General features: G+C 40.4%; 1 protein-coding gene and 1 long non-coding RNA gene across 3 annotated transcripts in view; one reads left to right on the forward strand and one right to left on the reverse strand.

The window, feature by feature from the left end:
• LOC136279272 (uncharacterized) overlaps window positions 1-20639 on the forward strand; it is a 154875-nt gene that overhangs the window by 37287 nt on the left and 96949 nt on the right. The gene's annotated exons all lie outside the window — the stretch shown is intronic.
• On the reverse strand, window positions 16369-18993 carry LOC136279079 (tetratricopeptide repeat protein 28-like). The gene is made up of 2 exons (XM_066162484.1): window positions 17201-18993; window positions 16369-16897 (listed from the first exon to the last, which is right to left on the reverse strand). Exons 1-2 carry the CDS (start codon window positions 18462-18464, stop codon window positions 16875-16877), a joined length of 1287 nt encoding a protein of 428 aa, XP_066018581.1. The 5' UTR covers window positions 18465-18993; the 3' UTR covers window positions 16369-16874.

Below are 20639 nucleotides of genomic sequence, written 5' to 3' on the forward strand. Positions count from 1 at the left end.
TACTCTTTAGCCTTGTCGTATTCTCCGAGCGACTGAAACACAGAACTTAGGTTTGCATAACATGTTCCTTCTCCTTCTCTGTCGCCAATTTCAGTTGTGATGACAAGCGCTTTGTGGAGATACTCTTTAGCCCTCTCGTATTCTCCGAGCGACAGAAACACAGTACCTAGGTTTACATAACATGCTCCTTCTACTTTTCTGTCGCCAATTTTAGTTGTGATGACAAGAGCTTTGTGGAGATACTCTTTGGCCTTGTCGTATTCTCCGAGTGACTGAAACACAGCACCTAGGTTTTTATAACATGTTCCTTCTGCATTTCTATCACCAGTTTCAGTTGTGATGACAAGCGCTTTGTGGAGATACTCTTTAGCCTTGTCGCATTCTCCGAGCGATTGAAACACAGCACCTAGGTTTGCATAACATTCTCCTTCTACTTTTCTCTTGCCAATTTCAGTTGTGATGACAAGCGCTTTGTGGAGATACTCTTTAGCCTTGTCGTATTCTCCAAGCGAAAGAAACACATTACCTAGGTTTGCATAACATTGTCCTTCTCCTTTTCTGTCGCCAGTTTCAGTTATGATGACAAGCGCTTTGTGGCGATACTCTTTAGACTTGTCGTATTCTCCGAGCGAATGAAACACAGCACCTAGGTTTGCATAACATTCTCCTTCTACTTTTCTGTCGCCAATTTCAGTTGTGATGACAAGCACTTTGTGGAGATACTCTTTGGCCTTGTCGTATTCTCCGAGCGACTGAAACAAAGCACCTAGGTTTTTATAACATCTTCCTTCTGCATTTCTGTCGTCAGTGTCAGTTATGATGACAAGCGCTTTGTGGAGATACTCTTTAGACCTGTCGTATTCTCCGAGCGACTGAAACACAGCACCTAGGTTTGTATAACATTTTCCTTCCCCTTTTCTGTCGCCAGTTTCAGTTGTGATGACAAGCGCTTTGTGGAGATACTCTTTAGACTTGTCGTATTCTCCGAGAGACTGAAAGGCAGCACCGAGGTTTGCATAACATGCTCCTTCTCCTTTTCTGTTGCCAATTTCAGTTGTGATGAAAAGCGCTTTGTAGAGATACTCTTTAGCCCTCTCGTATTCTCCGAGCGAATAAAACACAGTACTTAGGTTTGCATAACATGCTTCTTCTACTCTTCTGTCGCCAATTTCAGTTATGATGACAAGCGCTTTGTGGAGATACTCTTTAGCCTTGTCGTATTCTCCGAGCGAATGAAACACAGCACCAAGGTTTGCATAACATTCTACTTGTACTTTTCTGTCGCCAATTTCAGTTGTGATAACAAGCGCTTTGTGGAGATACTCTTCAGCCTTGTCGTATTCTCCGAGCGAAAGAAGCACAACACCTAGGTTTTTATAACATGTCCCTTCTGCATTTCTGTCGCCAGTTTCAGTTATGATGACAAGCGCTTTGTGGAGATACTCTTTAGACTTGTCGTATTCTCCGAGCGAATGAAACACAGCACCTAGGTTTGCATAACATTCTCCTTCTCCTTTTCTGTCGCCAGTTTCAGTTGTGATGACAAGCGCTTTGTGGCGATACTCTTTAGACTTGTCGTATTCTCCGAGCGACTGAAACACAGCACCTAGGTTTGCATAACATGCTCCTTCTCCTTTTCTGTCGCCAATTTTAGTTCTGATGCCAAGTGCTTTGTGGAGATACTCTTTAGCCTTGTCATATTCTCCGAGCGAATGAAACACAGCACCTAGGTTTCCGTAGTCAGTTGCCTCTCCTTCTTTGTCGCCAATTTCATTTCTGATGACCAGCGCTTTGGAGAGATACTCTTTAGCCCTCTCATATTCTCCGAGCGACTGAAACACAGCACCAAGGTTTGCATAACATGCTCCTTCTTCTTTTCTGTCGCCAATTTCAGTTGTGATGACAAGCGCTTTGTGAAGATACTCTTTAGCCTTGTTGTATTTCCCGAGCGAGTGAAACACAGCACCTAAATTTGTGTAACAGGATGCTTCTCCGCTTTTGTCGCCAATTTCAGTTATGATAACAAGCGCTTTGTGGAGATACTCTTTAGCCTTGTTGTATTCTCCGAGTGAATGAAACACAGCACCTAGGTTTGCATAACATTGTCTTTCTCCTTTTCTGTTGCCAGTTTCAGTTGTGATAACAAGCGCTTTGTGGAGATACTCTTTAGCCTTGTCGTATTCTCCGAGCGAAAGAAACACAACACCTAGGTTTTTATAACATGTCCCTTCTGCATTTCTGTCGCCAGTTTCAGTTATGATGACAAGCGCTTTGTGGAGATACTCTTTAGACTTGTCGTATTCTCCGAGCGAATGAAACACAGCACCTAGGTTTGCATAACATTCTCCTTCTCCTTTTCTGTCGCCAGTTTCAGTTGTGATGACAAGCGCTTTGTGGCGATACTCTTTAGACTTGTCGTATTCTCCGAGCGACTGAAACACAGCACCTAGGTTTGCATAACATGCTCCTTCTCCTTTTCTGTCGCCAATTTTAGTTCTGATGCCAAGTGCTTTGTGGAGATACTCTTTAGCCTTGTCATATTCTCCGAGCGAATGAAACACAGCACCTAGGTTTCCGTAGTCAGTTGCCTCTCCTTCTTTGTCGCCAATTTCATTTCTGATGACCAGCGCTTTGGAGAGATACTCTTTAGCCCTCTCATATTCTCCGAGCGACTGAAACACAGCACCAAGGTTTGCATAACATGCTCCTTCTTCTTTTCTGTCGCCAATTTCAGTTGTGATGACAAGCGCTTTGTGAAGATACTCTTTAGCCTTGTTGTATTTCCCGAGCGAGTGAAACACAGCACCTAAATTTGTGTAACAGGATGCTTCTCCGCTTTTGTCGCCAATTTCAGTTATGATAACAAGCGCTTTGTGGAGATACTCTTTAGCCTTGTTGTATTCTCCGAGCGAATGAAACACAGCACCTAGGTTTGCATAACATTGTCTTTCTCCTTTTCTGTTGCCAGTTTCAGTTCTGATGACAAGCGCTTTGTGGAGATACTCTTTAGACTTGTCGTATTCTCCGAGCGACCGAAACACAGCACTTAGGTTTGCATAACATTCTCCTTCTCCTTTTCTGTCGCCAATTTCAGTTGTGATGACAAGCGCTTTGTGGAGATACTCTTTAGCCTTGTTGTATTCTCCGAGCGACTTATACACAGTACCTAGCATTTCATAACATGCTCCTTCTCCTTCTCTGTCGCCAATTTCAGTTGTGATGACAAGCGCTTTGTAGAGATACTCTTTAGCCTTGTCGTATTCTCCGAGCGACTGAAACACAATACCTAGGTTTCCGTATTCAGTTTCCTCTCCTTTTCTGTCGCCAATTTCAGTTCTGATGACAAGTGCTTTGTGGAGAGACTCTTCAGCCCTGTCGTATTCTCCGAGTGAATGAAACACATGACTTAGGTTTCTATAACATGTTCCTTCTTCATTTCTGTCGCCAATTTCAGTTATGATGTCAAGCGCTTTGTGGAGATACTCTTTAGCCCTCTTGTATTCTCCGAGCGAGTGAAACACAGTACCTAGGTCTGCATAGCATGCTCCTTCTCCATTTCTGTCGCCAATTTCAGTTGTGATGACAAGCGCTTTGTGGAGATACTCTTTAGCCTTGTTGTATTTCCCGAGCGACTGAAACACAGCACCTAAATTTGCGTAGCAGGATGCTTCTCCGCTTTTGTCGCCAATTTCGGTCGTTATGGTAAGGGCCCTTGTAACATACTCCTTCGCTTTTAGGTTTTCGCCACGTTTATAAAACAGAATTCCAGACGTGCTGTAGAAGACAAACAGTTTCCTGCCGTATCTTGCCGCATTTACGTAGTCAGAGATATGACGATAAGCGCTGTAAAGAACTGTATAGATGTCGTTGTAAATATGTAGTAGTACTGAATCAAATTGATCTTTGCTGTTTTGATCGCTGTTGTTTAGCAAAATTAAACATTCGTTGCATATCTCAATGGCTTTCTGAATACGATCGGAGTTTAGCAGGAACAGGGCTACTAGTAAGGCGATGTTCATGGAAGTTATCATGGCTCCTGTCGTTATTTTTCCATTGCCATCCTCTCCTGTTATTAGGGAAACATTGTTTTTAGTAACACAAGTTAACCGAACGATTTGATAATCTGGATTCATAATGAATCATTACAAAGAGGAATCCATTTTTGAAGCCGATTTGTTTACAACTGGAACCTTTTTATAACGAGCCTAAAGTGTTAGAATTCACAATATTGGCTTCGTTTGTTTCGTTTGTTTATCTTATCAAGTAAAAAAAAAAATGACGCACGCTTGAGTTTGATTAATGGTCGTGTATCGGGTGTCTCGCCATCAATTAGGTGGTTTTTGAAAGGTCGCGGCTTTCTTAAAAAAATAAGAAGGATCCATAAACCTTTCACTACAACGTTCTGAGAACATTTTATCACCAAGTCAGGTCAGGCATTGGTTTGCTTGCTACTGGATAACCATAAAACCAGTACCACCCGTCTCATGGGTCGGGAAGTCGACTCAACCGGCAACCCCGCCCCATAGAGGGCATGGAGCGTGAAACTGGGAATCCTGACAGAATTAAAAACAATATCTGTCTTAAGGTCTGTGGTGGACCACTCCCATTTACTCGGAGTGAGAATGGACATCCTTGTAGGTGATCAATACTTCTGTCGTAAGGTTTGTGGTGGACTTTTGCCAGTCAGTGCATTGTGACATGCATTTCAAAAAGAGCAGAGACAAACAAACCTATCATCTGGTCAGTCACTGCAACAGATACTGGAGTCAGTTTGTCTTGGCCTATTCTTGCCACTGAAACACCTCCATCCCCCGATAATGTGCTGCTAGTCCAGCAAAAGCTCACAGTACTTATATTCTTTGCGAGCAGTTTCATGAAATGGTCAGTCAGAAAACAACTCGTACCGGCTCGGACGTCGCGCGTGTTAACAAGGACGAGGAACCAGTGCCAATCAACGACAGAATAATGGCTATGAGACTCCCACTACAAGATGTATGCCACTTTCCTCAGCGTGTATGCCTCAACAATGACCAACAGAGAGGAGATGAAGGAATAGTTTCACGGTGACCTTCGTGAGAAAATTAGGCTTATACCGTCTGATGACAGGCTGATACTCGTTGGGGATTTTAATGCTAAAGTTGGTTCAGACACTGAGAAATGGAGAGGAGTACTAGGCAGTCATGGAGTAAGCAAGTGCAATGCTAACAGAGAGCTTCTACTTGCACTATGTTCAGAGTACAACCTTGTGGTAACCAACACCCTATTCAAGTACAAGGATGCATATAAGATGACGTGGATGCACCCAAGATCCAAGCACTGGCACTTGTTAGACTACATTGTAGTAAGACAGAGAGACGTAATGGATGTATTGGAAACCAGAGCATTGAGAAGAGCGGACTGTGGTGCTAATCATGTTATGCTTAAAACTGGATTAAAAGTTTGTAGACAAAACCAGCACTGCAGGACAGGTGGGAAGCTACCACGGAAGCTAGACACTTGTGCACTGAAAGGTCAAAGGAAACAGAAAGAACTTACACAGAAAGACTGGGACAGCAACAACTCAGAGAAAGACACAGACGAGAAATGGGCAACACTGAAGAATATATGTATCAAACTGCGAGTGATGTTTGAGGCCACCCTGGAAAGAAACATCAAGATTGGTTTAATGAGCATGATAGACATCTAAGGAAACTACTCGAGGCAAGGAATACAGCTAGGCAGGAAAGTCTACAATGTAACACAAGGTCGAAGAAGAAGAAATATTCAAAGGCTCAGAGTGAGCTACAGAAGTACACCAGAGAGATGAAGTCCAACTGGTGGGAAAAAGAAGCGGAGGAACTCCATAATACAATAGACATGAAGGACATGAAAACATTCTTCACAAGTCTGAGAAAAACATACGGTCCCAAACCAAGAGGATTGACCCAGCCAAAGGCTCTGGACGGTGAATCAGCTTTGCAGGGGAAAGACAAGATCTGGGACAGATTTGCAGACCACTTAGACCAACTACTAAACAACCCCAGAGATCTCGCTGAGGAGGCTAAAGAGGCCCTTGTCCAGCGACCAGTTGTATCCAGTCTGGATGAACCACCAATTCTCGATGAACTAATGGCATCTGTCAGGTGAACGCAGGATGGTAAAGCTCCAGGAGGGGATGGAATTCCAGCAGAAGTGTGAAAATTTGGTGGTGCTCAGCTTATCAACTGCTTGCACAAGCTCATTCAAGAGATATAAGAAGCCCAAAAAGTACCTTAAGACTGGAAGGAAGCAAGTATCATGCCCTTGTTCAAGAAAGGTGACAGGAGAGATTGAGCAAATTAACGAGGTAGCTATATCACTGCTGGTCAGTGTTGGTAATATTCTCGCACTCATACTTCTGAACAGGCTCAATGAACACATCTCTGATTTTCCGCTTGAGATAGGTTCAAGAAAAGTGTATCGAAAAGAAAAAGCCACTTTATGTAGTCTTCATTGACTTCGGTAAAGCCTTCGATACTGTATCGCGACAAGGACTTTAGCAGGTACTCAAGAAATATGGCTGCACAGAGAAGTTTGTCAACCTGATCGAGGCACTCCACACAGGTATGTAAGCTAGTGTGTCAATGAGTGGTTCAGTGTCTGAAGACTTCTCATTAAGCAACGGGGTTAAACAAGGGTGTGTACTGGCGCCTACACTCTTCTCGCTATTATCTGTCAGCGATGCTTGAGATGGCCTTCAAAGACACTTCAGAAGGAGTATACATTCAAACAAGGAAAGAAGCAGACCTGTTCAATGTGGCACAGCTGAAAGCTAAGAGTAAAACATCGACGAAGGTAGTAAGAGAAATGCTCTTTGCCGATGACAGTGCCCTAGCTGCACACAGTGCATGCGCAGAAGATGTGCAATCTTTATTGGAGAAATTTGCGAGAACAGCCCATCAATTCAGCCTCAAAATCAACAGCGAGAAGACAGAATTCCCTTACCAACCGCCAAAGTTCCAGTTTTCAACATCACTACTAGAAGAGATCAGCACTGGTACAGAATCACTAGTCAAGTGTAAGACTTTCAAGTACCTCGGGAGTACTGTTTCAGAGAATGCATGGCTGGAGGATGAACTATCTCTCACAATGGGTAAAGCAAGTTCTGCGTTCGGAAACTTGAGAGAGAGACTGTGAAATAAACGACATGTGTCTGTTCGTGTGAAATGCAAAGTGTACAGAGCGTCAATACTGGCTACTCTATTGTACGGTGTTGAGACTTGGACTGTCTGCTAATACAGATGAACCTAAAATGGCCCGGCCATGTTGAGAGGATGGATCACCAACGTCTCCTTAGGCAGCTACTTCATTCACAGTTATGCGAAGGCAAACGCAATCAGGGTAGACCAAGGCTGAGATTCAAAGACACTTTTAAAAGAAACCTGAAGAAGTTGGATATAGACAAGAGTTCCTGGCAGCGGAAAGCGAAGGACAGAGCTGCGTGAAGGAATCTGAATGAAACAGTCATTGTCGCCCCCGACAAACTGCAGTGATTATAATGATCACTAAATAATGAGCTTACTTATTTGAAGTACATGGGTAAAAACCAATCTATTGGTAACTGATGAAGATGATTGCCAAGATTTGAGGTAACAATGGTTTGAAAAATTCGGCTTGTCACCTTTCATTTTATTTGAGTCGTAATTTTTGCTGCGAAACACGACATGACTTAAAAGTCACAGGACAAAAACAAAAAGCACAGCATCTACCATAACTTTTCCCGTGAGAAATTTCCCCATGCATAGTTTCTATAAATAACATAAATCAACGGAGTAAGTTTCTAAAGAAACTTTGGTGGGGTATTACAAAATAATTTGGCTTTACCAACTGAGTTGGCAATGTAAATTGGCCATCGTAATGAGTTTCTGAAGCTGACGTTTCGAGCGTTAGCCTTCATTAGAGCATTTGATAATCTTGGGAAACCAATGATGCTGTATTGCCAGTATTCTCCAAAGAAACCAGCAGAGAGTGGCCTGCTGTATCAACATTATACATCGTTTTCCATCTGGATTTTTACTGGCTGTCAGAGCGTATTTACAATGAAGCCTCTTGGGATCAAGTTATATGCAGTCGAGTTTAAAGCGTTCTATTCTTAGGCTAACAAGAAAGATAACCTTTTGCTACAACTTCCTGGAAAATTGCCTGACAGTCCGCAATAAGGCCTGAATGATTTAAAATTTTGTTGCAGCGGGTTATTACCAAGTAACGAGCCTACTTATCAGATAAATTTCAGTGAAAACGAATCTATTCTTAGCTGATAAGAATGATGAACAATATGTGAGACCACAAAGCTTTGAAGTCCAGCATCGCGACGAATTCATTTATTTGTGCGTGATGATCGACTGATTGTCTTCGTGAACTTTCCATTTTCTAGCGGGTGTGATTTGTATGATCGAAGCCCATAATAACAATAATAATAATAATAATAATAATAATAAGCTAAATGACTATATTTCATTTGGCACGTCACACTTTTCTAGCTAACGATGGATTTATGCATCTAAAAATCAAACATCTTACTCTGTTAAACCGAAAACGTCAAGCTACATTGTTCATCCCTCTTAGAACGGTTTAATTTGCATCACGAGATCGATCAGATCGAGAGTACAACTAAGGCCTCTGTTTTTAAACAGTAAGCTACCTGTGCGTGAAAACTGACCCATAGTACTTATGAACTTTTCATTTATTTTAGGGTGTGATTTGCATGATCAAAGACAAAAATCAGTAACTGTTCTAATAGATAAAAACGGACGGAGTGAATCGGTAATTTGCTTGAAAATAACCACATCACTGGTCTTACCTTTGAAGGCGTTAATCCAGTGACGGAACAAGCAAATGACATCAGGGATAGGAGGTGGCTTGACTTTCAGTAATTATCAATAGTTATACTTAATAGTCCTTCATTTTTCTTTTGAGGAGGGGAGAGGTGGGGGAAATGGACTGGACTACAGTTACGTTGTAAGATGCGCGCATCCGGAAGGCACTTTCCTGAAACTCCCAACGGCAATTCGCGCTGCTTTATCCTTTTTGTTTTCTCTTTTCCTCAGACAACTGCGAGAAGCTTGCAACAAGATGGCACTAACACCGAGCGATGATTTGAATGATAGTAATTACATGTGATTTAAGTTCTTCCTTGACTTGGAGATATATCTAACAATTGCAAGCTTGATGAGCTTGTTTCCCGTTTAATTAAGTATTGACGTCAACAATACCTGATTTAACCCTGAGCGAAATTCGGGGAAATTTCATTTTCGAAGCTTACACGGTCATAGCCAAACAAGTCGCATTTGAGAATTATGGGCTCACTGTAGTAGAGGGAGGGTCTCAATGGGGTGATGGTTTTTACGGCTAACGGTTAAAATTTTGGCCCTATTACAGCTGACGATTAACATCATTCCATGAGTTGTTACCAGAAATTGTTTTTTTTGAGGTTAAATTTTTTTTACGACTTATGGTCAAAATTTTACAATTTTTAGCTTAACGCTTAAATATTTTTTACTGTTTCATTGCTGTTGGTTAACCCCATTGAAACCCCCTAGAAGTATACGACGTATTAAATCAGTGGTAAATAACTGACATCAAAAAGTTTTTACCGTGATTGTTTGCTATCATATGCAACTGACACCATAGATATTTCACAGGTTATGTACTATTTATTAGAATCTGAGGAGTTGAGAAAATTTTTTAAATAGGAGAGGATACCTCTCTAAGTATCAAGAGGGTCGCAAAGGGATGTTGCCATGGCTTTTACGGCTAACAGTTAATATCTTTCCATTGTTGTCACCAGAAATGTTTTTTACGGTTAACTCTTTTGCCAATAACGGTTAAAATTTGTCAATTTTCACGCCTAACGGCTAATTTTTTGGCCGTTTTACGGCCAACGGTTAACCTTATCAAGACCCTCTATCAAACACTGTTACCGCCAATTTGTGATTAGGAAAAATGACAAATGTGATCAAAAATATTTAATGAGAGGGAGATATGGAGAGCGAATCAGCATTTACTCAAAAGATTTAAGTGTTCTAACTCAAGCGAATGAATTTCAGTTTTGTACGTCACAACTTTATAACCAATGACGGAATTGAACATGTAAAAATAACTTACTTCAATCTATTTTAACAGGAAACGTCCGACTTCTGTGTCCATCCCTTTCAAAGATTGGAATTTCATTACAAGATCGATACCAGTAGAACTAAAGCTTCTTCCTTTAAACGGTAAGCTATCTATGCGCGACAATCAACTTTTCATGAACTGATATGGAAAATCGATCAACAGTTTACTCCGCAGTGAATCTATTTCGGTTTTGCACGTCACACTTTTATAACTACAGATCGACCATATTTGGTTCCACATACTGTTCTTTACAACGTGTTCAATTCTCGTAACTTAACATCGAGTTACAAAACGCCTGACGCTTTCATGAATTAATCGTTTGCTTTTTCTCGAGATGTGAGCTCGGGCCGCCTCTACTGACATCAGTAAAGGACATTCTGCATGATAAATATTTCATAATATTGGATTGATTTTAGTTTTTGATCACGTGATTGTGGAAACCATCAGTTTCTCAAATTAAACAATGGTTAACCATCTTAGCTAATGAGGTTGAAATATATTGTATAAAACCTTAACGGTTTGAAGAAAGCCATTTGACGGTGGAGATATGAAGCATCCGATAAACGGAAAAGCACGCTTATACTTTATATGCAATAACATTGAATTTAAGAAAGTTTTAGTTCTTCTGAGAATTTTAAAACATCTCTCCTCGTGAGCGCGCAGTGTCATGACTCATCTTTTTGTGCGAGACTCTTATGCGCTTATACAGACAAAAAAAACAAGATTTGTCCTCGTATGCCCGTCTATTGCGTCCTATTTGGGTCAAAATTTTCAACAGTTAGTGGTTATATGATAAACTGCTTATTGACTGAGTTTGGTTGGGCAGGAAGCGAAAATATTTGGCTCTCGTCAAGCAAGGACCTCGCTGCGCTCCTACCACTCAATCAATAAGTACACAGTACTTCGGTTTTGTACGTCACACTTTTATCACCCATTGTAATTGAACATGCAAAATGAAAAGTTTTATTCTATTTTTAATGGGTAACGTCAAGCTTAAGTGTTGAGTCTTTGAAAAGTTTGATTTACATCACAAGATTGATCACAGTACAACCTAAGTTTCTTTCTTTAAACGATAACCTATCTTTGCGTGACAATCGACTCCTTGTCTTCGTGAACTTTTCATTTTCCAGCGGAGGTGATTTCCATGACCGAGGCCAGAATTACTAAAAAACTGAGTGACTATATTTCGGTTTAGCACGTCACACTTTTCTGACTAATGATGGATTTTAGCGTCCAAAAATGAAACATCTTACTCTGTTTAACCAAAACATCAGGCTTCAGTGTTCATCCTTTTTGGAACGATTGGATTTGCTTGAAGAGATCGATGAGATCGAGAGTACAACTAAAGCTTCTGTCTTTAAACAGTAAGCTATCCGTGGTGAAAATTGACTCATTGTATTCATGGACTTTTCATTTTCTTGTGGGTGTGATTCATAAATTAATGGTTTGTTTTTTCTCGAGACGCGAGCCTGATGTCAGACTCTGCTGACATCAGTAAAGGACATTCTGCATAATAACTATGCCTTGATATAGGATTGAGTTAAGTTTTTGATCACGTGATTGCGGAAACCGTTATTTTCTCAAATTAAACAATGCTGAGCAATCTTAGCTAATGAGGCTAAAATATATTGTATAAAACCCTTACGGTTTGAAGAAAGCAATTTTACGGTGAGGATATGAAGCATCCGTTCAACGGAAAAGTACGTTTATACTATGTATGTAATAACATTGAATTTAAGAAAGTTTCAGTTTCTCTGAATTAAAACATCTCTCTTCGTTAGCGCGCGGAGTCACTACTTATCTTTTTATGCGAGACTCTGGCGCTTAAACAATGTATAATGCTTTACCTTGATTTAAATAAAATACCTTTTTTTTCAAATTGACAATTACATACGTTTAGTTTTTATACAATAGATGATGAAGATCTACCTGAAGGACCACCCCCTGCAGGCAGTGATTTAGGTAAGTGTCAACGGTAATATTTTCTTTTCTTCTATAATGCTATGATTCCACAAAATGCTATGCACCTGTAAACAGTGAGTAGTCTTTCCCCTCTGTAGGAAGTTGGAGAAGTGACACCATAGCCTCCTTGAAATACAACTTTCCTGTTAAAGTCTAAGCAATAAGAAATGATGTCTGGTTAGCAAACTGTTTTTCCTTTGACCATTTCCAGTAAAGTAGAAGTTCATAATTTTGCAATGTTACCATCACTTGGTTCAATATTGTCACTTCAGAGAAACCTTTTCTAATACAATTATAGAACTTGTGCAGTATTTTTAATAAACTTGTTCAAACCAAGTATTGTTTTTTTCTTAAAATAGATGTAGACAAGAAAAATAATAAAAAAGAGAAGGGGAAGAAGAAGTGGAATGGTGAAGTAAAGTAAACAGTAACCTAAGAACAACTGACATTACAATAAACTGGGCTAACATTTGTTTTAGATGCCATTTTCCACAGTATTTAAAAATCTTTAATTTATCATGCTCATGCGAAAAGAAGTTAAATTTTAGAAACAGTATGGGGCCCAAGAAATATTTTTCAATCTGTAACAAACAGAGATTATTCCATGGAAAGTGTGCACAAATGAGAGTTATTGCATCAAACAAAAATTAACATGTGAGCCTAGTGAACTAGTGAATTTTTTTGATCAACGCAACAAGTGGATAAAAATTGTTCAAGCATTTTCCATGGTATGATGCTTCCATTTCATACATACCAAAATTTTTTTCTTACTGTCCAACAAAGATTGGAAGCTAACAACTGTGAAAATACATTGTTTGTTTCATTAGAGCCACAAATGATACTACTAAACAGTGTAAATCCTTATTTGTATTAAAATAGATTCCATTTCTTAACAATTCTCAAATAGAAGATTAAATAATTTTTCAAAGATTTAAAGGTGAGAAGGAAAAAAAAGGTGATACTATATGATTATTTTTGACTGTTGACAAAGAAATTAAAATTTATTACAGATCAAATAAAAAACCCTTTGAAGGTCCATTGCAACAGTTTCCAGCACATATACATATACAAAGACTGTTTTATTTCCAATCCAACAAAAGCTGCCATAAGCAGGCATTGAAAGATAAAAATCTATGATAATACAAATAGGGATTTTAGGGCAAAAGGGTAATTTATTTAGATCTTATGAGTATAGTTGTCAGTTGGGTAACATCTCCTCGCAAGTGCATTGCCTTACCTCAACTTTTCATTTTTTTTTCTATCAAAGAAATAAAAAATGTTTCAACTTAGGAGGGAGAGGCCACTCCTACACGGTGGATGTGGTGACCATGCCCACCACGTCAACCATATTAAAAATATAAAATATGAATCAAAATGAAATCAACTGTCTCTCATTTATTTTATAAATGTAAATTTGCAGCAGATTAATTCAGCCATAACTGCAAATGATAAATTCTTACCAAGCCTGAGGGCCATAAGAGAACATTTTTCTGAGTTCCTCACAAAAACAACGGATGGCCAATATTCCTCAATAGAATTTGAGCAAGAAAAGTTAGCAAGTGATTCATCACATTGCAACTGGACTAAACTTTTTAGTTTTAAATTTGGTGCCTTTCAAAACAAAAATACATGGATTATGATCGTTTCACAGGAAACGGTCTGCATGGAAAAGTGCAGAACAAGTAAGAACCAGATCGTGCTGGTAATTACCTCCATACTACCGTAGTTATTCGGTTATAAGGCGCACTCGGCTATAAGACGCACCCCCAATTTGGCAATTTCATTATTGCATGAAGATTTTAGATATATGAAAATTCACATATTTGCACTGCGGTGGAAAGATGAAATTAGGAGACCCTCGCAGCTAAGAACACTACTGAAACGAGTAGTTGTAAATAAGACCTGAAGAAAATTTCAGGCCCGTACGGGATTTGAACCCATGACCTCTGCGATACCGGTGCAGCGCTCTACCAATTGAGCTAACAAGCCAACTGGGAGCTGGTCAATGAATTGGGTCCAAATAAACATCAAAGTGAATGAAGATTTTAGATATATGAAAATTCACATATTTGCACTGTGGTGGAAAGATGAAATTAGGAGACCCTCGCAGCTAAGAACACTACTGAAACGAGTAGTTGTAAATAAGACCTGAAAAACGGGCCTGAAATTTTTTTCAGGTCTTATTTACAACTACTCGTTTCAGTAGTGTTCTTAGCTGCGAGGGTCTCCTAATTTCATTATTGCATGTTTTCAAACTGAAAATATCGCTAAAATACTTGGTTATAAGGCGCATCGTTGTTTGGGGAGTAAAGATTGGTCAAGTTTATTGTAAATTCTTTCATAAACTTACAAAAAAGCGAAAAAGTCGCGTATTGATTTTAGTTTACCGTTAATTAACAAAAGCAGAATTGTCGCACACGCGACCACGCGCACAAACAAAAGCCTTGATTAAACAAAAGCAAAATGTCACACACATAAACAAAAGCCGAAAAATGTCACACATTTAATCACAGTGATAAACAAAAGGCAAAAAAGGTCACACATTTAATGACAACCTATCGGTACACATTAATTTTTAGCCTTCTCTCTCGGGAAACATGGTTTTAAAGTATAAAAACAATTCGATCAACAAAATCAGTAGTCGCAAATTTACTTCACCTGGTGAACATTATCTTGCGAAGTCTACATTCAGCACAATCATGCCAAACACTCGCCATCATTCTTACGATCTCAACTTTAAGTTGAAAATCGTAATTGAAGCTGAAGCTGTTAACAACAATCGAGAGAGAGCGAGGGAATACGGAATTTCCGAATCAATGGTTTGGAAGTGACGCAATAGTAGGACATCTTGTATCACCTTGTCAAGCGCGCTTCCATGGGCCGTTACCGACCAAAAGATTCCGAACTTCATCAACCGTAGGCCGACTGGTTCAGTGATCAAAGGAGCCAAGGTAAGCAAATGCCTTCTTGTCTAATACATTAAAGTTCACACGGCAACCTGGACAATCAGACATAGTTTGATGCTACTCTGGTTTGCAGATTTAATGAATGTAACTGAAGTTACAATTCATAGACCAAACGTTTTTCTGACGAGGTGTAAATAAGCGTCAGGAAGCAAACCGCCATCGTCACGATCCAAACCTCCTCCCATTCAAAACGATGTCTTCAATGCACTTATAGCTCTCAAAAAAGGATCCGGACAGGCTCGTATTATCTGCTGACAAGGGTAATTGTGTTGTGGTAATGGACAAACAGCAATATCACGACAAAGCTTTGACTCTGCTTAATGACAAGAGTACGTATGCTGTCTTAAACTCTGATCCTACCAGTAAAAAAAATGTTGCTTGATTTGCAAAAAGCTGGTAAAATTAGTGACTCTACGTACAAAATATTATACAGTAGTGACGGCTTATGTCCACGTTTTTATGGCTTACCTAAAATTCATAAACCGGGAATTCCTTTGAGACCAATTTTCTCTTTTGTTAATTCTCCGACTTATGCAATTTCTGGTTTTCTTGCGAGAATTTTGTCGCCTGTTGTTGGGAATACTGATTACACTGTCAAAACTTCCTGCGAATTTGGGGATTTCATAAAAGATACACTCTTAACGCTTGTGAAGAATTAGTATCTTTCGACGTTGTTTCGCTCTTCACTAAAATCCAAATGGGCAAATGGCTATATAAAAACTTTTCTCCGTAACTGCCAAAAACCAGTTACAAATAGTAACGCTCTTGATGAAGACCAGAAGAATCAGCGACTGGTTTTGCTGTTATTCCTTACATACAGGGTGTTACGAATCAACTTATTCTACAACAGATGAACTCTTTATTCCAAGACAGGATTACTTCCATATTTCAGAGATCTAACTCATAGCCAATTGGCAGAGATTTTTCTGCATTTAAGAGTCGACAAGCTTCGCGCAGGGTGCATAGCACAAGTGGCAAGTGACCAGTTAAAAATTGAAGTATCGACATGCCCGCATGACACTCCCGCCATCTGCAAGCGATTTTAAACTTCTGTCTCCAAAGATCAGTTCTGGCCAGGATATACTTTTTGGCGATGTGATTTTGAATGTGACATTTCCACATCAGCGTGTTCTTGAGCTTTTGTAAAGCCGGAAGTGATCCTTCTCTACTGGAGCAGATAACTTCAGACACGTATTTCTCCAGAAGTTCGTCAGGTATTCTCTTTCCCCTCTTTTAGTTGTATTTTTAAGCTCTGTACGATTTGTTTTAAATGTGAAGTGCTTCGGACCTATTTTGAGGATGCGCAACGCTTCTCCTTTTGCGAATCCTATCTTAACGCCACTTAAAAAGTGTTTACGTGCCGGCACGACTCCTGCTAGGCGTTGAGTAAGTATAAACGAATCTCTCCGCAGTTATCCGTATCCGTATAAGGTATTCTTAATAACTAAACCTTACAAAAGGCTTGAAAACACAAAAATTAAACCAGATTTTAGTGGTTTGTTTAATACTTAAACTACTGTCTTAATTTTACTGAATTCGTTTTACTCAAAAGCCTTACGTAGGTCAACATTGTTTCGTGTCTAATATAATTTTTGCGTGAAAAACAAAAAATTGTTGAGTACATAATCATTACTGCCTCCTGAGAATATTAGAAAAGAAAGCAGCAAAAATTGGAATAAATCTCCCCTAACCTGGGATAGCTCTTTTTTTTAATGTCGATGAAATACTGGATAGAGTATTTTCTCTACTTATTTCTATTTAATTTATCCATCTAAAAGTCTTTTAACTCTGTTCCCTTCGAGTACTTGTCACTATTTACTCTATCGGGGTCTTTTTTCCTGCAAGAAAAAAATTGAAATAACCCAATTTATTATTACCTCAATTAATATTTTGGATATAAAGCAAACACAATTACACCAAGCACGATATATAAAAATAATTGGCTATTACTTGTGTCTCGTTGGTAGAGAGGCATCTGTGAGATTCTATATTTTACACCAGAGAGCAAAGATAGTAACTCTTGAAAAAGGAAAAAAAAGGGTGCGTAAATATATATCTATATATATATATTTACATATATATATATATATATATATATATAACCATCCTCACATTTAATTTAACCTAAATTTATGAAATACCTGTTCTCACCGAGTCTTGCCGCTGGTTGTCAAACTCGAGTCTCACATCATCTCCAATCAGCGTAAACGAAGCCCAGTCAGAGATTTTGTTCAAGGGGTTTTTTCTCATCCACTTCATGGCCTGATGAAGGGATTCACTGGCACTTCCACCTTCAATGAGGTGTTCGTAGAACCGACTCATCAGCTGCTCTGTTGCTGAGTCTGGAATGGCCCACAGTGCAACCAACACCGAGCGAGCACCGGATCCTAAGAACGCACGGGCAATTCCTATAACTCCCTCGGCTCTTATCTCTCCACTTCCACTGTGACAGCAGCTAAGTACCACCAGTTTAGCTCTGACTTTCACTCGTGAGACATCAGCCATCGTCAACATGTAAGCTTCCTTCGGTGGGAGAGCGGTTTGACTGTTGGGACAGGGATTGGGGGAGAGTGCAATTTCCCCTCTTTCCGCGTTACCATGGGCAGCAAAATGTATCAAGCTCACTGAACTTATCCGCTCCAGTACCGCCTGCTTCGTTGCTTTCTCTTCAACTAGAGGCGGAACACCCACCAGTTGTCCGACCATCTCCGCTTCCTTTCTTGCAGCTGGCAATGATTGCAGCCAATTAACTTTGGGATTGCCTATTACCAAGGCACCAGTGTTGCTGTGATAGTCCTCTGGACTATCTTGAATGTTCTTGAGTGTTGTCAACGAAGGAATGATACGGATCTTATGAGTCTCTGACAAGTATTCGGCTCCCTCCTTTTCACTCAGGGCAGCAAAGGGAACTTTGTACAACCTGCGGTCAGGAACAATAATTACTTCAGGCTCATCAAGCAAATCATAAACGGGGGCAATGAACATTTTGTAACACAAGTATAGACTTGAAATCACTTTCTCGTCCTCGTCCTCGTCCTCGTCCAAAAGTCGCAATCTTGCTGAGCTCTTTTGCGCGGGGGAGAGAGGTTGCAATTTAATCGTATTTAAAGACCGATCTTCACAATCTTTAGTGGGCAAAATACCAAGACTCCGGAAATTATAATCCAAAAATTGACTCACAGACAAATCTTTGGGTAACCCAGCCTGAACTAGATTCTCTTCTGGTGATACTCTTCTATAGTGAAGGACTCCACTTGTTTTCAAGATCCACAAATGCAGACGATTCTGAAAATAAGAAATGTACAGACAAGTACAGTTTCTTTTCTTTCTTAAAATGTCCTCAATGCCAAACCAAGATTGTCGATTAGCAGAGATGTGCGTTTTAACCGAGTACTTCTCTGCCATTAAGTCTGATAGGCCTCTAGCTCGACCCAACTCCTCAACATAAAGAGCATCCCGAGCATTTCCGGTGTCACAAAGCAAAGTACAAAGCCGCTTGTAGGGGAATATTCCTGTGTCCTCCAGAAATGATGTTTTGAACTGATCATTGGCGCCCAAGAAATATCTCAGCTCCTCATACTTTTCAATGCACAGGTGAAGACACGACAGAGAGTCTTTGATTTTATCTTGACATAAATACAAAACGGCGTAACCTCGGAGGATTTCAAACTCGCTTCTTCCATCTCCAATATCTCTGGATATGAATAAAGCTTTCTCCAAGCATACTTCCGAAGCTTCAAAATCACCAACAGTTCTAAACAAATTTCCAAGGTTTCCGTAGTCAGTTGCCTCCCCTTCTCTGTTGCCAATTTCAGTTCTGATGACAAGCGCTTTTTGGAGATACTCTTCAGCCTTGTCGTATTGGCCAAGCGACGTAAACACAGTACCTAGGTTTCCATAACATGATGCTTCCCCTCGTCTGTCGCCAATTTCAGTTTTGATGACAAGCGCTTTTTGGAGATACTCTTCAGCCTTGTCGTATTGGCCAAGCGACGTAAACACAGTACCTAGGTTTCCATAACATGATGCTTCCCCTTCTCTGTCGCCAATTTCAGTTGTGCCAAGCGACGTAAACACAGTACCTAGGTTTCCGTAGTCAGTTGCCTCCCCTTCTCTGTCGCCAATTTCAGTTCTGATGACAAGCGCTTTTTGGAAATACTCTTCAGCCTTGTCGTATTGGCCAAGCGACGTAAACACAGTACCTAGGTTTCCATAACATGATGCTTCCCCTCGTCTGTCGCCAATTTTAGTTTTGATGCCAAGCGCTTTTTGGAGATACTCGTCAGCCTTGTCGTATTGGCCAAGCGACTTAAACACAGTACCTAGGTTTCCATAACATGATGCTTCCCCTTCTCTGTCGCCAATTTCAGTTGTGATGACAAGCGCTTTTTGGAGATACTCTTCAGCCTTGTCGTATTGGCCAAGGTACGTAAACACAGTACCTAGGTTTCCATAGTCAGTTGCCTCCCCTCCTCTGTCGCCAATTTCAGTTCTGATGACAAGCGCTTTTTGGAGATACTCTTCAGCCTTGTCGTATTGGCCAAGCAACGTAAACACAGTACCTAGGTTTCCATAGTCAGTTGCCTCCCCTTTTCTGTCGCCAATTTCAGTTCTGATGACAAGCGCTTTTTGGAGATACTCTTCAGCCTTGTCGTATTGGCCAAGCGACCTAAACACAGTACCTAGGTTTCCATAGTCAGTTGCCTCCCCTTCTCTGTCGCCAATTTCAGTTCTGATGACAAGCGCTTTTTGGAGATACTCTTCAGCCTTGTCGTATTGGCCAAGCGACGTAAACACAGTACCTAAGTTTCCATAACATGATGCTTCCCCTCCTCTGTCGCCAATTTCAGTTCTGATGACAAGTGCTTTTTGGAGATACTCTTCAGCCTTGTCGTATTGGCCAAGCGACGTAAACACAGTACCTAGGTTTCCATAACATGATGCTTCCCCTCCTCTGTCGCCAATTTCAGTTGTGATGACGAGCGCTTTTCGAAGATACTCTTCAGCCTTGTCGTATTGGCCAAGCGACCTAAACACAGTACCTAGGTTTCCATAGTCAGTTGCCTCCCCTTCTCTGTCGCCAATTTCAGTTCTGATGACAAGCGCTTTTTGGAGATACTCTTCAGCCTTGTCGTATTGGCCAAGCGACGTAAACACAGTACCTAGGTTTCCATAACATGATGCTTCCCCTTCTCTGTCGCCAATTTCAGTTCTGATGACAAGCGCTTTTTGGAGATACTCTTCAGCCTTGTCGTATTGGCCAAGGGACTTAAACACAGTACCTAGGTTTCCATAACATGATGCTTCGCCTTGTCTGTGGCCAATTTCAGTTGTGATGACAAGCGCTTTTTGGAGATACTCTTCAGCCTTGTCGTATTGGCCAAGCGAACTAAACACAGTACCTAGGTTTCCGTAGTCAGTTGCCTCCCCTTCTCTGTCGCCAATTTCAGTTCTGATGACAAGCGCTTTTTGGAGATACTCCTCAGCCTTGTCGTATTGGCCAAGCGACCTAAACACAGTACCTAGGTTTCCATAACATGATGCTTCCCCTCCTCTGTCGCCAATTTCAGTTCTGATGAC

This window comes from Pocillopora verrucosa, chromosome 2, assembly GCF_036669915.1.
Source record: "Pocillopora verrucosa isolate sample1 chromosome 2, ASM3666991v2, whole genome shotgun sequence".
NCBI classification, from domain to species: domain Eukaryota; kingdom Metazoa; phylum Cnidaria; class Anthozoa; order Scleractinia; family Pocilloporidae; genus Pocillopora; species Pocillopora verrucosa.

What these genes read in the sequence shown, in the direction of transcription:
- LOC136279079 (XM_066162484.1), bottom strand. Translation starts at nt 18,464, where the DNA reads ATGGCAGAGAAGTACTCGGTTAAAACGCACATCTCTGCTAATCGACAA. An exon ending in GCAAGACTCGGTGAGAACAG is followed by an intron (nt 16,898 to 17,200) that starts GTATTTCATAAA and finishes TTTTTCTTGCAG; the next exon opens with GAAAAAAGACCCCGATAGAG.